Here is a 19,968-nt window from a genome sequence, read left to right as displayed (position 1 = left end):
GTGTGATGGGTGCAGCACTGCTGGGATGGCCCAGGTATCACTGGCACTGTAGGTCCTAAGCACTGTCGCATGCTTGGGCACTGGAGTTAAACCAACAGCCTGGCGGGCCAACAATGAGCCCTGGGTCTCCTAAGCAACTCTGGAGAGGGCCCTTTCCACCAAAAAAAAGGTTTGTTATCCCACCCCAGCCTAACACAATAGCTTTTACAAAAGCGTTATAATAATGGTAATTATGATAATGGCAACTTGAATGTCCTAGTAACGAAAGGAAATGCATTTATTTATTTATAGATTTTGGGGTCACAGCTGGCAGTACCTAGGAGGATCCTCCTGGTGGTGCTTAGGGGACCAGGCGAAGGCATCAAACCCTGTGTTTGCTGCAGCCTCAGCCTCTCAGCCTGAGCTCTCTCTGGCCACCCCAGGAAGCACTTTTCTGAGATGAGAGAAAGCTTCACTTACAAATGAGGCTAAAGGAGTAATTAAGAAGGAGTGAGGTAAATTAGAGCAGGCAGACAGCTAAGAAGGTGTTGGAAGCCCAGCCTGGTCTTCTTACTCAGGCTCTTCCACAGTTTTATGTGGTAGTCTTCTCTGACCCTGAATTTGGAGCTTATAACTGCTTGATAAATAGTTTTAAAGTAAAAACTATTTTTGAAATTATTACAGATATATTCAAATGGACAGAAATGTTTCCTGTAATTGTTGCAGCTGCAAGCTGATGAGAATGCTATATGAGCAATAAATTACAAAGACTGAACTTGCACTGATATGTTAATACTATAACCAAATAAATTTTTCAGCAGTTATTTGACATATTTAATGATAGGTATAATTGTTACTGTGCTACATGTAATTAAACTTAAATATAAAGTTCTGTGTTTAATATTAGTTTTCTGTAGCTGGACCTTGCACTTCTGAGGCTAGCTTGCAGGAGGAAAAAATTGTGTCAGGCCAAGAAGCTGTCGCTGGTGTCTCTGATTTAGAGATTTCCACTACCCAAGACTATATAGTAAAGAGAGAAATTGGGAATATTCAGCAAACAGCAAAATATTTCTTCAACCAGATTTTTTGTTTTGTATTTGTTTTGGGGCCACACCCAGCTGTGTTCAGGGCTTACTCCTAGCTCTGTGCTCAGAGATCACTCCTGATGGTCTCAGGGGACCCTGTGTGGTGCTGGGATCATACAGGAATAATCTACATTTAAGGCAAGTGTCTGGCCTGCTGTATTCTCTCTCTTGTCTCCAAATGGGTTTTGTTTGTTTTGCTTATTAACTAAAACTTGTGATGTCTAAGTCCCAGTCATAGATAGTTTCGAAAGAACTTTCTTTCCCTGCTTAAGTCAAATCAGTAATAGCTCTAAACTGTCTTGTATTTAAGGTGTCCTGGTAACTTAGGTCTCTGATTCTAAACTGAATTTCTGATGTTTTTCTAACTTGGGTGCTGGATAACAAATATCCAGTGCATATGAAACAGTGAAATAAAAAAAAGCACTTGTAGGCACCAGGAATCTCTCAGAGTAGAGCATTTGGCTTGCATGAATGAGGCCCTAGGTGATTACTAGGTAACCACTCTGGGAATACTCTGGAGCATAGCTGGATAGAGCACAAAAGCAAGAAACAAACAACGAGTGAATTTAGTATCATTACTGAAACAAATTAAAATATGATAGCTTAGAGTGTGTGTGTGTGTGTGTGTGTGTGTTATTTTTCTCTTCAGTGCCAGGAATCAAATCCAGGACCACACATTTGCTTGGCATGTGCTCTCCCAATGAGCTGCATGCTTGGGCCTAGGGCTGGAGTGATAGTACAGCTGTAGGGCTCCACCTTGCACACAGTTGACCCAGATCCAATCCCCAGCATCCCATACCATTTCCGGAGCATCCCCAGGAGTGATCCCTGAGTATAGAGCCAGGAGGAAGCCCTGAGCATCATCGGTTGAGTCTCCCCCGCCCTCCCCCCAAGCAAACGCAGAAAAATACATATTCAGCCCTAGAATGTGTTTTTTTTTAATCAACTCTATTTTCCTCACCCTTTAACCCCAAATAAGAGAGGTATTTTGCCTCTAAAAACATAAAACAAGTGAAGAGGCTGGAGCTATAGTATAGCGGTAGGGCATTTGCTTTCCACGCAGCCGACCCAAGTTAGATTCCCAAGCATTCCACATGGTCCCCTGGCAACTTCTAGGAGTAATTCCTGAGTACAAACCCAGGAGTAATCCTTATGCATTGACAGGTGTGACCCAAAAAAGAAAAAAAAGAACATACAAAAACATAAGACAAGTGAAGCTTAGTGGTTGGTCTTCCCTCCCTCTCCCCTCGCCCTGTCTCTCCCTTCCTTCCCACTTCTCCTTTTCCCCTTTGTGTCTCCCTTTCTCCCCTCTCCTACTCTTCCTATATCTCCCATTGTTTACCCTTTTTCCCAGAACAAACTCAGGCCCTCATAAGCATGAGGCATGTGGTGGAACGCTGAATGCCATCCTCAGCACGTTACTAAGAACATTTTAGAGGGAGTGCAGGGAGTGGAATGGGGGGACTCTTAAGTTGTGCTCAGTTCACTGTGAGGATAGGTGCTACTTGGGCCCTGAGGTGCTGAGGATTACCTGGAGTTGCCTGGTGGTGCTCAGGAGGCTTCCAGGGCTGCACCTGAGTTGCACCCGGCAGCCCTCAGGAGGCCATGTGGTGCTGGGTTTGGACTAGGATCGGCTGCACGAAAGGCACATGCCTTGCCCTTATCTCTCCAGCTCCGAGTAGGAAGTCCTTTTTTTTTTTTTCTTCCCTTCTTCCCTGGTGAGCCCTTACCTGGTGGTGCTCAGAGTTCACACCTGGCTCTGTCGTCTTGGGCCACACCAGCCGGTGCTGGGTGCAGTAGTACTAAGTGGGGTGCTTTCAAAATGGGTATGGTATACTTGGTGACAGATTTAAGATTGCTGTCCTGTAAAGCTGAAGGATATCAAGTTAAGTGGAATCAATCTGAAGGAGAAAAACAAATACTGGATGATCTCGGTTATCTGTGGTTTATAGTAGACAAAACAAGGGAGTGGACAGTATGTCTGGCATACCCTCCTGGGCCTTGCATTACAAAATTGAGATTACCAAGTGGTGGAGGCAGGGAGAGAGGCAGGGAGGAACTAGAAATGACAATGGGACGGTGGTGCATCATCTTGGGCACTTTGGTTGTGGTAGATGTAGTAACTTTGTACATCGAAACCATAAACATAAACCAACCCTCTATAACCATTTTATGGCCACTACAGTTGAAAACTTTGTATTTATTTTTGCTTTTAAAAAAATAATTTGTAGTGAGGTACTGTGATTTACATAGTCATTCACTATTGAGTTTCAGGCATACAATGCCAATCCCTTCACGATGTGACATTTCCTCCCCCAATGTTCCCAGTCTCCCTCCCACCACCAGCCTGCCTCTATGATAAGCACTTCCATAAAAAAAAAAATTTAAGGGCTAAGCAACAGCACAGTGGCTACGGCTGACCTGGATTTTGACCCCCAGCACCATATATGGTACCCCGAGCTCACCAGAAGTAATTCCTGAGTGCAGAGCCAGGAATAACTCCTGAGCACTGTCATATGTGGTCCCAAAGCAACAAAAATTTTTTACTTGCAATCATAGATAAGAACTTTATGTTATTTGAGCAACTGAGTATTTATTCCATTAAATACTTTCTAAGGAGTATTTTAATATATAGCATAATTAAATGGAAAAGTTTTTTTGTATAATATTCATGTAGTTTTATATCTTAGGTTGGTATGATATTACCAAGATTGTATTAGGGGCTGGAGAGAGATAGTACAGCAGCCCCATGACCCTATATGGTCCCCTAAACCCTGCCAGGAGTTACCCCTGAGCACAAAGCCAGAGGGTAAGTCCTAGCCACAGTTGGGTGTGGCCCAAAAACAAAATAAAAAAAAAAGATTTTACTTATTTTTCTACTGCTTTGTGAAACTGAATTTTCTGTCTTTAGTTTGTTTACTGCTACTGAGCTCTTTGAAGAGTATGGTGTGGAGTCCACAGTATGCTGAGAGGAAATTACTAACTTCACTATTTTTCAAAAATTTCAGATATTTCAGTCAAAGGAAGAACTAGCTCTTCTCCTAAGATGGAATCTGTTGTTTGGGAATGTGGCTGATCAACTTCATATGTTGGCCAAATATGCCCTATGTAATAAAATGAACAGAAGAGACACGATGATGTCATTTTCCCATGTTGTGAAACCAAAAACAAATGCCTTTTGTGAGACCAAGCTAACGAACCTCTGACAGTGCAGAGTATCGAACTGTTTGAAGAACTTAACAGTAAGATAGAAAGGACACCTTTCAGCTGAGACCTGCAGGGGTCTGAAGATCTAAAGTACGTATTGAGTTTACCTGATTACCGCCGCTCTCCCAGACCCAGGAAGGATGGCTATGAATTGGATTGTCTTTTATTTTTGGCCCTTGACTATGTTTGTGGAGCATATTGGTGGGCACAGTTTGTTTTCTTGTGAACCTATTACCTTGAGGATGTGCCAAGATCTGCCTTATAATACTACCTTCATGCCTAATCTTCTGAATCATTATGACCAACAGACAGCAGCTTTAGCAATGGAGGTAAGGCTTGATTTCTTTGACATATCTTAAAAAATTGTTCTTAATTTTTTTTTTTTTTTGCCACACTGGCTTTGCTCAGAGTTTACTCCTGGCTCTGTGCTCAGGGATCACTCCTGGTGTGCATCAGGGGATAATAAGGGGGGCTAGGATAGGACTTGTGTCGGCTGTGTACAAGCCCAGTGAGCTATCCGCTGTACTATGTCTCCGACTCCAGAAAATGTTTCTTATATTGTTCTGTAAACCAATGTAATGAATGTACCTAATAAGCAGCATGGAAAAATGTTATTTTTAACTACATCTTGTTTATTAAAATGTCACATATCTACATCCAAACTGATTGATTGAAGAATTTATGTTTGCGGAATGTTACTTTTGACTGATGTTTTAATCTACTTTTATAAATTCGAAATGCTAGAACTTGGGAGAGATAATAGTCATTCAGAAGTTTAAAACTACAAGGTATTACATCATTTTGTTATTTGATAGTAGAACTGGACAGAAATAAAACATATAATTGAATTATTATTTAAGGAATGTGATTTACAAAATTGAGTTATTCAGCATTTAGAATTATAGCTTAATAGAATTTTAATCTTCTTGAATACTTAATTGTATGGCTTTATCACATTCAGTCAACTGAACAATGATAACTTTCTTTTTTTTTTTTTGGTTTTTGGGTCACACCCTGCGATGCACAGGGGTTACTCCTGGCTCTTCACTCAGGAATTACCCCTGGCGGTGCTCAGGGGACCATATGGGATGCTGGGATTAGAACCCGGGTCGGCCGCGTGCAAGGCAAACGCCCTACCTGATGTGCTATCACTCCAGCCCCACAATGATAACTTTCATGTTATAAAAATTTTTTGTTCTGTGAATTATCTGTGCTTGACATCTTCGGATTTTATGAAAATTTGTAACCTTACTTGACACTTTCTAATGATAGTTCTACAAATTCTTTTAATAATTTTACTTTAGAAATTATAACAGATATTGGGGGCTGGAGCGATAGCACAGCGGGCAGGGCGTTTGCCTTGCATGCGGCCGACCCGGGTTCGATTCCCAGCATCCCATATGGTCTCCTGAGCACCACCAGGGGTAATTCCTGAGTGCAGAGCCAGGAGTAACCCCTGTGCATCGCCGGGTGTGACCCAAAAAAGCAAAAAAAAAAAAAAAAGAAATTATAACAGATATTTAGGCACAGTTAATAGTAGGTTTATATAAGTATGTGATTATTTCTATAGTGGTGGTTACAGAATTGTTGACAAATATATATTTGTCAGAACTAGAGATGAGGGTAATAAGGAATAGAAGCTTTCCAGTTGCAGTAACCTGGGGTTTGAATTTTAGTTCTTCTGTTTTTTAACTGTTGCTTTGGGCAAATTATATGGGAAAAAATTTGTGTATAAAGCCAGAAATTGAACCCAGAGCCTCAGACTTGCAAAGTATGCACTTTACCACTGATTTACATCCCTGGCCAAGATATGTAAACCTTTTTGCCTGTATGTCTTCATTTATAAAATGGAGCTAATAGTAATCGTACTGGCTTGATTTTTCTTTTCCTTGGTAAGGTGAAAAATGAAGTTGTATTGTCAAGTATTTGTACAAAGTAAGAATACTCTAAAAGTAATTGCTTTTGCCATTTACTTATTCTCATTGATAGTGCTATATATATACATATATATACATAAATGTGTATGTGTAATTTACAGAGAATGTTTTCTACTTCAGTCTTTTTTTTTCTTTTTGGGTCACACCCAGCAATGCACAGGGGTCACTCCTGGCTCATGCATTCAGGAATCACCCCTGGTGGTGCTCAGGGGACCATATGGGATGCTGGGATTTGAACCCGGGTCGGCCGCGTGCAAGGCAAATGCCCTACCCGCTGTGCTATCACTCCAGCCCCTATACTTGAGTCTTTAATTCATTGTTACGGTTCTTTCAGCAAATGGAAGTCTACTTGCTTTGGAATTTTTCCTTTTTTTTTTTTTCGGTATCAATTACAGTTTATTCCAATCTCCATTCCCCTTCTGCTTCTGTCTCTTCTGGAATTCTTCCTTTTATAGTTAAACTTAAAGATTTATTACTTCCAACTAGACTAGTATAAAACATGGAAATTTGTAAAAAGATTCTTAGATCTTAAGATATGAAGGGCATCTTCTATAGTCCAAAAAATTGAAAATGGTATAGAGTTTGAACATTTTCTGCTCTTCTGAGTGAGTACATAGTTCTGACTAATAAAGAGAGATCTGTCAGTTTAGAATGGATGAAAATGGGTATTGGTTTCATACAGTGATTTGGTTCCAGGCATAGTGGTCCCTGTTGTGTATTAAAGACATCAGTTTTCTTACAAAAAAAATTGAAGTAGAGTACCTTTGTTTCTAATACATTATAAATTGTACAACTTCTTTTGAAAACAACTAGGGTAGCAAGGAGGAAGTCAAAAGATATTTGTACTGATTTGTGCTCCAGCAGTGCTCGGGCTTACTTCTGGCCTTGCATTCAGGGATCACTCCTGGTCAGGCGTGAGGAGTGGCGTGTGCCTGGGATCTAACCTGGGTTGGCCATGTGCAAGGCAAGTATACCTGCTGTACTGTCTCTCTGGCCCCTGGGTTCGACTTTTGACACTGCCATGTAGTGACTTTTCAGACCTTAAATAAGTCATTTACCATCCTGAGCTTTGGTTTCTTTCTTTGCACAGGCAATAATAGCAATACCTCAAGGGATTTTTAAGATTATGCAAAAGATTTATAAAGTAATTGCACAATGTATGGCACATTTGCAAATGTAAATATCATTTCTAGATAAAAACATTAGAAAGGTCATTCCAAGTGAACATGTCTCCTAGTTGTAGGCTTAAAGGTAATTCTTAAAGGTGTTAGGCCAAGTGTTCACTTGCTCCTTCGAAAACATATCATTGTTGTCTGCTATATTATTGGATGTAAGGTTGCTTCTCTGGTTTTCACAGTTTCAGAAGAACACTTAGGGGCAGTAGTTTCTAAGAGAAGGCTCTAATGATTTGAAGTAATCTTGGGTCTAGTTGCTGTGGATGTTGGATCAGGATGATGTTGCCATTGAGAGGCGCTAGACACTTCAGAAGTATAAAGAACATGGGAACTTAAAGTTAACAGAACATCCAGATGAAAGCAAGGGTTCTTGGGTACTTACAGTGACAGCTGTCTGATGATGACACCTACCTCTGATCTGGGAACTTTGAGTGTGCCTGTCAGCTGCTACCGGGCACATACAGTTCAAGCTCAATCTTGAATGTTCAGTATGGAACAGGATGAATGAAAAGATGATTTTCTAGGTCTAGGGTCTTTGAGTATGCCTACCCTTTAGATTGCCTAGATTTCATTCCCAAACAGATGCTTTGATGAGTCAGGATGCCTGAGCATAACAATATTATGTGGCTGTGAGGAGGGAGGGATGCCACAGATGAGAGCAGGTGTGGGCTGTTGGTTGTTTCAGGTTTGGCTTTTCACTACCAACAAATTGGACATTCTTTCTTTGTATATAGGGCATTCCAGTCTATGTTTTCATTAAAATTATATCATGGTTTAATTATCCTCATTGATACAAAAATACATTTGTTAAATTTTTATGACTTCTTCCTTCCTTCCTTCCTTCCTCACTTCCTTCCTTCCTTCCTTCCTTCCTTCCTTCCTTCCTTCCTTCCTTCCTTCCTTCCTTCCTTCCTTCCTTCCTTCTCTCCCTCTTTCCTTCCTTCCTTCCTTCCTTCCTTCCTTCCTTCCTTCCTTCCTTCCTTCCTTCCTCTACTTCCTTCCTCACTCCCTCCCTCCGTCCCGCCCTCCCTTCTCTCTCTCTTTCTTTCTTTCTTTCTTTCTTTCTTTCTTTCTTTCTTTCTTTCTTTCTTTCTTTCTTTCTTTCTTTCTTTCTTTCTTTTCTTTCCTCCTGATCATACATAGGGGACCATATATGTGGTGTCGGGGATCAGACATTCCACATGCAAATCATGTACTCCAACCCATTGACCCTTCTTGGCCCTTAGCTGATTTCTGTCTCCTACCCTTCCACCCCACCCCTTGATAGAAAAAAAAAATTTCTCATTCTTGGGTTTCTAAACCCATTTTGAGCTGTGTAGATTGCAAAGTAAATTTTTTGGGAGCTGTCCAGCACAGACAACAAATTGTCAGTAACTCTTAGCCTACTTGTTATCAGGTATTTATGACTCTAGAAATAAAAGAGAGCTCAATCGGTCTGCACTGGATAATTAAAAGCCCAGTTGAACAAGAAAGTGACAATTTTGTTGAAAAGTACTAAAATAGGGTTAGGAGACTCAGGTTCTGGCTGCTTTGGGTTGGTCTACTCTAGGAAGTGTATGCTTTTTCTCTTTACAGGATTTTTGTTACGATCAAATAATATGTGTCATGTATTTTAAAGAACTTTGAAAAGTTGAAGTGCTATGTAAAATGCAGAGCATTATTCTTTGTTACCTGTCACCCTGTTTAATTTGTTATTATGTGGACCGAGCTTTAGTCTCTGTAGGAGATTGGTTGCTGCTTTTTTCTGTCTCTGTATTCTCTCTCTCTCTCTTTCTCTCTTTCCCTGTCTTACCCCTCCCCTGCCTTCCCCAAGTACACCTTTTATAGAATAATTAAAGAAAAAACTCCTAGAGTGGTTTGTGTTTGTCTCCTGTTTCATTGTCATGTTATTCTCACTCAACAATTTCTGTAAATAGGGGCCTGTTGGTAAGGCAGGTAAGCCTTGTACACAGCTGACTTGGGTTTGATCCTCACACCCCATATGGTTCCCTGAGCCCACCAGGAGTGATCCCTGAGCACAAAACCAAGAGTAAGCCCCGAGCATCACTGGGTGTGGCCCAAAAACAAACAAACAAAAAGAAAATTTCTGTAATGTTGGAAACTGCAGGACAGATCCCTTGTGGGAACAGAGATTCCAAAGATCTGAACAGCTTGGTATCCTTCTTGTTTATTAAGAACAAATGTATTTGAACCAATCTCCCAGTTAAAAAAAGCATTATTATGGAAAATAATTTTATTATGGAAAATTTGTCTTATAAAATGTTGATAGTATATGTATATATATATATATATATATTACTTTTTATTAAGACTCCATGATTTACAAAGTTGTTCATTCAGGCATACAGTGTTCCAACACCAATCCCACCACCAACTTTCCCTTCCCTCCATCAATGTACCCAGGTTCTTTCCTACCCCCACCCCTGCCTCACCTGCCTTCTTCGCAGGCATATTATTTGATGTTATTTGCTTAAATAAAACGTAAAAGAATGGCAAGTAGAGTTATCAGAAGATAATTCTGATAACTTATTGTCAGTTAACAAATTGACAGTAAAAGTCAATTTGGGATGACTGATTGCTGTGTTTTTAACCTTTCTTAATTCAGTAGAGGACAACTGTCGGCACCATTAGTGAGCATCATCCTCACTGCCACGTGCTGGGAAGTTTCTCCCGTCCTTTAAAAGAGCTCTTTACATAAAGTGTCTTATAAAACTGTTTTCAAGGCTATGAATTCCCTGGGCTGTTGCCTGTCCACGAAATCTTTCTGGTTCCTTCTGGTCTGAATAATAACCCAACTGGATTGAGGATATTCTTGGTAAAAATGTGCATAGTATAATGACTGCTATATGCCATCATCCAACTTCAGAAATTACCAACTCATAGTCCAGTTGTTTGTTTACAGGCCACACTTGATGGTGCTTGCCTTTGTGGTGAGGGGTCACTCTCTCAGTGCTGGGGGTACCAGGGTCAGAGCCGAGAGCTGCTTCATCTAAAGCCTGTGCTCAATTCCTTGGCCCATCTCTATGTCGCACAAAGGGTTTCTTTGAAACAGCTCCTGAGCATCATCGTTTCATCCATAATTATGTGTGTTGTGTATACATCTAAGAATATAGAAACCTAGTAACCCTTATTGCTTCCTCAATGTAATCAATAGCCAGTTAATGCTTAAGTTACTCCTAGTATTCACAAATTTTGTAGTTGTCTTTTCAAATTCACACATTGTATTCAATTAATATATTCCTTAAGCCTCTTATTTGGTAGTTTCTTCTCTTTCTCCTCCTTTTTTTCTTGTCATGTGTGTACCCTGCAGAGTTTTTTATAGTCTTTCTTTTGCTGACTGCATACCAGGTGGTGTTCACTCCTTTGAAAGTTTTTCTTGGTGGGGGAGTGGGGATGGGGGTGGGGTTGAAGTTTCCCAGTGGTGTTTGGGACCCAGAGACCACTTCCTGCTTTATCTGGTGCAGGCCTACATTTTAGTGCCTGGGCCCATGCTGTAGGGCCGCCTGCCCTGAGAGCTGTCCATATGCAGCTGGAGGGTCAAACTCAGGATCTTGTGCTTGTAAGTCATGTGCTCCAGTCTTTTGAGCTCTCTCCCCAGATTCCCCTCTTTTTGATTTTCTATAAGGAATATTTCATAGGTACATAATGATTATCACTTCTTAAAATCTTATCAGCCAATGATTACTTCCAAAATCAGTAATTTTATTAGGAATTTTTTAAATGATAATATTTTATGCTATCATTTATTTCATGGCTGGAATACTTTATAAATAGAAAATACCTCATTGACTATTAGACTTATTTACTCTAATGTACAGTTTATATTAAAAAGACAGTTCAGGACTTGGGGTGCCCCAGGAACTATAAGATGCCAGAGATTGAATCCAGGCCTCCGGCATGCATTAGAGATAGTCATTTTAAACATTTTTGTTTCTCCTTCTATTAAAATTTTGTAAATATGACATTTACATAAAATGTTTTTATAACACCTATGTATATATTATTTTGCCTTTGTAAAAATTCAGGTATCATAATTTACAGTAGTATTAGTATCCAGTGATATTGTACTACAGCCACCACCAGAGTGTCCATGTAAAGAGAGGTAAATTTTTTTTTTCTTTTTGGGTCACACCCGGCAGTGCACAGGGGTTACTCCTGGTTCTGCACTCAGGGATTACTCCTGGCGGTGCTCAGGGGACCATATGGGATACTGGGAATCGAACCTGGGTTAGCCACGTGCAAGGCAAATGCCCTACCTGCTGTGCTATTGCTCCAGCCCCTACAGCGGTAAAATTTTATGCTGTTCTGGGAATTCCCCTTTAATTTAAGAAGATAAATATGTTCCCACAATAATGGCAAATTTCTGCAAACCAACTCAACTGAAAGTCTTTGAAAGTACTTAAGATATTCTCATGAAACTTGCAGAAGTTTTGTAAAAGAAAAGCAAATTCATGGGATTAAAGGTGTTCTGCAAACCTTTTTTTCCTAAATACAAAAGAATTCTTCAAGTTTGAAATATTTCTCATTAGGAATTAAAATTATTTACAGAAAATAAATTGGAAAGATCTTTTTGTTACTCTAAAAATTATTTCAGTACAGTTTCTTATTCTACTTTGGATGTGGAATAGAATGAATATCATTTTTGAGTTTTCAGCACCATTCCACATTTGCTTGCACAATTAGTGAGTTCAATCATAATTTCCCCAAACCCAGGAGGATATAGTTTCTATGGTTACCAAGTCCTTTGTGGAGGGATAAAGATTGGAATCCTGATTCTCATGAGTCAAATTTTGGCCTTTGACTCTGTTCCCCTTTCACACCCTTTGCCAAGCTTGGGCTGTTGCTATGCTTACAGGCTTGTCAGCTAGCAGGTTCCTATAGTAACAGGAATGGAAATGTGAAAAGAAGAAAGAGAATAAGGGCACAAAGACTGGGTCGATTTGAATTTGAACAAAGAATGGAAGGTTCCCTGTAGTGCACCTTTGTTGTAGAAACGAGAAATTTAATTTTAGAAAGTTACTTTCCAGTTTGTAAACTTCCTATATGCTGGTCTTGATTTAGTGGACAGCAGTAGCCTGCGTAAGGAAGTGTTCCGCAAGTCTTAAAAATTTAATCAGCTTAAATTCTTATTCTACTTCATAGAGCTTTAAGATATCCCTTCTCTTACGAATTTGTTCTCAACTGGGCAGTAGTCAGTCTGCCTCATTTACTTTGGTTTTGCTGAGATTAAAGATTGTTCCTGTTTGGGGTCAGAGATTTTAGTACAGCCTTGCCTCCTGAGGACTGCTGGAGTGATTTTTGAGCACAGCTGGGTGTGACTCAAACTCCCTTCCCCCAAAGAAGTTAATATTAAAATTGAAGCAGTTTGCTTATTTGAGATAGTAATATTTTGTTTTTATATAATTGTTTTACTGAGGTATTTGAATACAGCTAACTGCATTTACTAAAATGTTCAGTAACATTTTAGTTGTTACTGACTAAACAACTTGCACCCATGAAACCTTCATCACAGTCAAAATATTAAACTTTTTTTGGGGATGGCATACCCAGTGATGGTCAGGGGTTACTCCTGGCTCTGCACTGAAGAATCACTTCTGGCAGTGCTCAGGAGGCCATGTGGGATGTCAGAGATGGAACCTGGTTTGTCTGCTTGTGAGGCAAGCACCCTCCCCACTGTGCTGTCTCTCCAGCCCCGCTATAGAAAACATTTTCATCACCTCAGCAACTTCCCTGAGCCTCTGTATATTTTTCTCACCCTCTAACCTCCTGCTTTCAGCAACCATTGAGCTGCTGTCTGTGTCCCTAGATTTTTATTTCCCAGAATTTATATAGATGTTGTCATTAGTACCAACATTTTTGCTCTGGTTTCTTTAACCAAGAAAATAACTTTAGGGACTGGAGCAATAGCACAGCAGGTAGGGTGTTTGCCTTGCACACAGCCGACCCGGGTTCGATTTCCAGCATCCCATATGGTCCCCTGAGCACTGCCAGGGGTAATTCCTGAGTGCAGAGCCAGTAGTAACCCCTGTGTATCAATGGGTGTGACCCAAAAAGCAAAAAACAAAAACAAAAACAAAACACCTTTAAAATTCAGCCATGCTGTGTCTGGCTTTCTAGAAGGGTCTTTCCAGTTGATTTTCCTACTTGCGAGGGCAGGGCATTCATCTAGGGCTGCAAAAACTCCCTGAGCCTTTAAGCCATCACTTACTGGATCTGTGTGCTATTGCATGTATGACATATGCTAATTACACAATATTGTAGAAGAAAAGTTTAGAGAAATTGTGTTCAAAGACTTGATAAGAATGCAAAGGTTAGGGCCGGAGCGATAGCATAGCGGGTAGGGCGTTTGCCTTGCACGCGGCCGACCCAGGTTCGATCCCCGCATCCCATATGGTCCCCCATGCACCGCCAGGAGTAATTCCTGAGTGAAAAGCCAGAAGTAACCCCTGTGCATCGCTGGATATGACCCAAAAAGCAAAAAAAAAAAAAGAACGCAAAGGTTAGACTCTTTTGTTTTTTGGGGGGGTCACACCCATTGATACACAGGGGTCACTCCTGGCTCTGCACTCAGGAATTACCCCTGGTGGTACTCAGGGGACCATATGGGATGCTGGGAATCGAACCCGGGTCGGCCGCGTGCAAGGCAAATGCCCTACCCGCTGTGCTATCACTCCAGCCCTGTGAAGGTTAGATTCTTGGGCCTATTTTGCAGCTGTATAATCTTGTATGTATGTATGTATGTGTATGCATTTTGCTGGGGGTACATCCAGCAGTGCTTGGGTGCTACTCTTGGGTTGGTGTTCCATGGTCACTCCTGGCAGTGTTCAGGCGACCGTGTGGTGCTGAGGCTCAAACCCTGGCCTCCCTCATGCAATCATGCATTCCAGCCTGCTGAGTTATCTTTCTGGCTCTAAAGTTGTGTAATCTTGGGCAAGTTACATCATTTATTGTGTTTCATTTTCTTTACAAGTATTATAAAATGGGATTAACAATAATAGTATCTTCCTTCTAGAACTGTTGAGAAGATTAAAGGAGATAATACAGGTAAAACGTTTAGAACATGCCTGGCAATAGTGTGTGTTGGTAAATACTTGTTGAGATGTAGCACCAAGTATACAACACTTGAAGCTATTAAGTTGCAGAAGTATAGGGGCCGGAGCGATGGCACAGCAGGTAGGGCGTTTGCCTTGCACGCGGCTGACCCGGGTTCAGTCCCTGGCATCCCATATGGTCCCCCAGGCACCTCCAGGAGTAATTCCTGAGTGCAAAGCCAGGAGTAACCTCTGAGCATCACTGGGTGTGACCCAAAAAGCAAAAAAAAAAAAAAAAAATTATAAACTTGTAGCTTTAGGCTCAGTGCAAGCAGCATGAAATAGTCACTCCAGTCAATTTTATAATTCACAATAGGGCTCAAGGGTGAGGCTTTAATTAACATGTTATATTGGGTTGCTATTTTTTGTATTGCTGAGTACCAAGCTACTTGGAGATTTCTTAAGATATCCTCGCTATATATGTGCTCTCTGTCTCTGTCTCTGTCTGTCTGTCTGTCTCTGTGTGTGTATATAAATATATATAGATATATGTATGTATGTATGTATGTATGAATAAGCCCTGAACATTCCCATCAATATTTAGGACTTCAATCCCGACACTGTGCTCAGGATTCATTTCTGGCAGGGCTTGGGGGACCATATGCAGTGTCAGAGATTAAAACCCTTGGGAAGTTGCAAAAATAGGACAGAGTTTATTTGTGCTTCCCAGTTTCCCCTAATCTTATTATCTTATAAAGCCATTAAAAGGCTCAAAACTTGGGATGTGGGTGAGAACTCAGCAGACAGCTGGGAGTAAGCCCTGAGCACTGCCAGAGATGGCCCCCAAACAAAATAAAAAATATCAAATTCAGAAAAATGATGTTAGTGTTATTTATAGACTTGATCATATTACACTAGATTTTGCATGTACTAATTTTTATGTGTATATGCGTATATCCACGTGTATAGTCTTTGCATTTTATCACAGGTATAGATTCATGTGGTCATTGCCACAGTAAAGCTGTTTTGTCACCACCAAGGATCTCCTTGGACCTTTCTCCTTCCTCCCTTTTCCTAGCCCAAGAAACTATCTGTCAAATTTCTTCTCTTTAGTTTTGTCAATTCAAGACTGTTATATAAGTGGAAACATATTATGGGTCTCTTGGAAATATCTTTTTCCCACAGCATAATAGTCTTGAGAGCCTCTCCAGTGTTGCCTGTGTTAGTAGTCATAGTTTTTAATTGCCGAATAGTTATTCCATGATATATGTATATCGCAATTTATTCAGCCAACCACTCATTGAGGGACATTGGGCTGTTTCCAGCCCTTTTCAATGATAAAGCTTATATGAACATTTGTGTACAGGCCTTGGGAAAAACTTAAAATTTCTTTTTGTGGGCATAATTGTCCAAGAGTATGACTGTGGTTGGTTTGATAAGCATATGTTTAGGTTTTTAAGAAATTGCTAGGCTGTTTTTCATAGTGGTTGTACTGTTTCACATTCCCACAAGCAGAGTATCGGAGTTGTGCTTTCTCTGCATTCTCTACCAACATATGGTATTGTCATTTTTTTATTTCAACTTTTCTAATATGTATGTAGTGATATCTTATGTTTTTAATTTGAGTTTCCATATGGCTAATGAAAGTGAACATCTTTTCATGTGTTTGCTTGACATTCATGTATCTTGTTGGGGGAAATATTTGTTTATATCATTTGTTCATTCTCTAACTGAATTTTTTTTTATTTTTGAGTTTTTAGATTATATATATATACATATATATATAGTCTTATAAAAAATCTTTGTTAGATTTGTGATAGCACCAGCATATCTTTACATTTTATTTGTTTATTTTGGGCCATACCCAGTTGTGTTCAGGATCACTTTTGGTGGTGCTTGGGGGACCATATGTGGTGCTGGGATGTGAACCCGGATTTGCCACATGCAAGGCAAGCATCCTGCCTACTCTAAGGTCTCTGGCCTCTGTCTTTTATTTATTTATTTATATTTATTTTCAAGGAGCTGTTCACAGTAATTGATTACATTCAAATTTTCAACACCAATCCCACCACCATTACACCTTTCCACCATCACCCCAAAGGCAGATGCTAAATAACTTATTTTGCATTGCTTGTTATGAATAATTGACTAAAAATGATCCAAAAAGGTTTTCTTAGAGGAAAGTGTGTGAAAATTGTTGTATCTCATTTTGGAGCCATTAAGTCCCTAAATTAGAGATCATTAACATGTTGTTAGAATTTGAGTTTTGCTAATATACTATACATATGTATGTATATATGTATATATATATATTTTTAGTCAAGATTGATTGTCTTCTACCTTATACCCATCAAATGTGGTGTGCTATTCTTGGTAGGTCAGTTCTAGCCCCTGTCTTTACATTCTTAATTTTTGTGGTGTGAGCCCCAGATTCACTGGTGCTGGGGCTTGAACCCATGTCAGCGACTGCAAGGCAAGTGCCTTAACCCCTGTGTAATCTCTCCACTTGCAGAGAAAAATTTTATTTATTTAATTGTTTAAAGCTTTTTTGATTTACTTTCAAAATAGTTCTCTACTTTCATTTCCGGAGTTTTCTCCTTAATGTTTCTGAAACCATGCCTTCAATTATAAGACAAAATCAGCCTGCTTCTTAGTTGAACCTGGGTCTTAACCTGTAAAATAAACCCTACAATTATTCAGTCAATTTTGAGATCAAGAGAACAAGCTTAGTTCTTGCCAACCAAGGGGAAAGAAACAAAACAAAACCGTCCGGTCTCACGATTTTCCCTTGAAGCTCACAAAAGACGGAACTGAAGCAAAGGCAGGTTGAGAAGATAATCTCTCCTCTTACTTTCTGGAATTCCTGGATCCTACTCACTTTGTTGCATTTTCCCTCCTTTATATCTGCGATCTTAAACTCAGAGCATGATTGAAACTCAAGGGTCTCTTTAGAGTTTCTCACTGGCTATGAGATGTCTGCAGCTTTTGCTTTTCAGAATGTCCTTCTTGGGGTCAGAGAGATAGTACAGAGGTTATGGTGCATGTCTGGCACACTGTGAACTCTGGTTTCATCCATAGCAATATGTGGTCCCCCCGGATTGCTAGGTGCAGTCCAGAAAGCCTGTGAATACTGAAGGGTGTGGCCCTGGGTGCCACCAGCACAGCCAGGATCACCCAGGTAACCCCTGTCACCACAGGGCCTATGCAGCATTATTGGTGGGCCTTGCATTGACCTGCCAGCCCAGTTGGCTAGGGACTTCTCAGTCTGTGTTCAGGAGTAATGCTTGGTGGCTATGCGAGTGTGCAGTGCTGGGGACAGAAAGGGGGTTGGGAGCACGCAAGGCAAATGCCCCAAAGTAGCTGTTTTTAATGTGATATTTTTATTGAGGGTATAATGGATTATTATAGTATTAATATTTATGTGTTAGTCATGTACCATTACTACACAGGACACAGCTTTTTTGTTTGGTATAGTCCTACTTTTAAACTTATACTTTCTCCCTCTGTCAGTGGAGTTGGATCATGGATCATAAGTGTCATGGAGAGTTTTATGTTTTCCTCAGTGCGTGGATTCGGGTCCTATGTTCAGTCTTTAATTCTGTGTGTGTGTGTGTGTGTGTGTATGTGTGTGTGTGTGTGTTTTGGGGGCGTGGTATTGGACCACACGCATTGGGGCTCAGGGCTTATTCCTGGTTCTCTGTTGAGGGATTACTTCTGGCAGTGTTTGGGGGAACAAATGTGGGCCAGGTATTAAACTGGGTTGGCACATGCAAGGCAAACGTCTTTACCCCTGTAGTATGTCTCTAGCCCTTTAATCCATTTTCACTGACTTTTTACTATAGCATGAAGTGATGCTCCAATTTCTTTTTCTTTTTTCCTTTTTTTTTTTTTTTGGTAAGTGGCTGACCAGTTTTCCCCTATTTGAAGAGACTTTCCATCCTCCACTTTGTTCTAGATGACCATATGTCCCTCACCATTGTCCTAGGTCCATCTACCTGAAGGGTCACTTCTGGGCTCTTGTTCTTTTCCATTGGTAGAGTCTGCTTTGAGTCCAGCAGGACATTCTTTGGTGATGGGGCTTTGTTGAAGGGAGTGCAGTGCCTCCTGGTTTCTTGCCTTTGAATTATTTTGAACTTCATTTGTTACTGTTTTTCTACTTTATTGAGGTGTGAGGATAGGCTCTCCTCTTTTGTTTCTAGAAAATCTTTTTATTTCCTTCCTGGATTTCTTCTTTGGCTCATGGTTGCTTGAAAAATATATGTTAATGTCAGATAAATTTATTTATTCTTACCCAATAGACACGTCTGCTGAGTGAGACTATTTGCAACTGAAAAATCAACAATGACTGTGAAGCTTTTATATAAACAAGTAGAAAAAAAGAATTGATAATCCAAAGTCCAGATGTACATTCCTTGAAGTATTTGCTCTATTCCTGTCATTTAATGATTATTATATCATAGTTTTATATTTGGGAACACTTTTTTTTGTTTCCTTACTAATAGATTACAGTGTTAGCAATTGTAATTTAACAATTAAAACATGTGTATAGATTTTGTAATATATCTCTGACTTAACCAAATCAGGATTTCCAAGGTTAGGATAATGGGTTTTTTAAAACAAACAAACAATAACAACAACAACAACTATACAGTTTTTCTGCTTAATTTGATAACCTTAAGAATTTCTTTTTTTTTTATGCTTTTTGGGTCACACCCCACAATGCACAGGGGTCACTCCTGGCTCATGCACTCAGACCTCACTCCTGGCAGTGCTCAGGGGGCCGTATGGGATGCTGGGATTAGAACTTGGGTTGGCCGCGTGCAAGGCAAAATGCCCTACCCGCTGTGCTATTGCTCCAGCCTCCAGAATTTCTTAATGGAAAAATAATGAATATTGTAATATTGTGTGTAGGAAGCTTTGACTTGTATTCAACTCTCTCACTAATGATTCCGTTTTAATTTTTTTCCAGCCATTCCACCCTATGGTGAATCTGGATTGTTCTCGGGATTTCCGGCCATTTCTTTGTGCACTCTATGCTCCGATCTGTATGGAATATGGGCGCGTCACTCTCCCCTGCCGTAGGCTGTGTCAGCGGGCGTACAGCGAGTGCTCCAAGCTGATGGAGATGTTCGGCGTTCCGTGGCCTGAGGATATGGAGTGCAGTAGGTGCGGACACTGTGGATCTTCAAGGGTCATTTACTTAACATTGCACTACACCTCAATTATTTGTCTACCAGTTCATCTATTTTTAAAATGTCCTTGAAGCGTATATATTTAAGTATTTTAAAAAGCAATTTCATGGCCTCAGTTATTCATTTCCTTAGAAGTTTAGAGCACTAAATTAATAGAGAAAAATGTTTTATTAAAGAGACTTTTGGTCCAAAAAAAAACAAAACAAAAAACCCACAAAAAAAGGGCTGGAGCGATAGCACAGCGGGTAGGGCGTTTGCCTTGCATGCGGCCGACCTGTGTTCTAATCCCAGCATCCCATATGGTCCCCTGAGCACTGCCAGGGGTGAATTCCTGAGTGCAGAGCCAGGAGTAACCCCTGTGC

General features: G+C 40.3%; 1 protein-coding gene across 3 annotated transcripts in view; it reads left to right on the top strand.

Annotated features, from left to right (window-relative positions):
* FZD3 (frizzled class receptor 3) overlaps positions 1 to 19,968 on the top strand; it is a 78,405-nt gene that overhangs the window by 14,687 nt on the left and 43,750 nt on the right. For all 3 annotated transcript variants that reach the window (XM_055121747.1, XM_055121752.1, XM_055121744.1), the window contains exons 2-3: positions 4,073 to 4,600; positions 19,384 to 19,580. In XM_055121747.1, the coding sequence (XP_054977722.1) occupies positions 4,412 to 4,600; positions 19,384 to 19,580 (386 nt within the window). In that variant the 5' untranslated portion in view covers positions 4,073 to 4,411. The remainder of the gene's footprint in view (positions 1 to 4,072; positions 4,601 to 19,383; positions 19,581 to 19,968) is intronic.

Source organism: Sorex araneus, chromosome 1 (assembly GCF_027595985.1).
Source record: "Sorex araneus isolate mSorAra2 chromosome 1, mSorAra2.pri, whole genome shotgun sequence".
In the NCBI taxonomy this organism is placed as follows: Eukaryota; Metazoa; Chordata; class Mammalia; order Eulipotyphla; family Soricidae; genus Sorex; species Sorex araneus.
The sequence above is the reverse complement of the archived record's forward strand: the minus strand, read 5'-3'. Positions and strand labels throughout refer to the sequence as shown.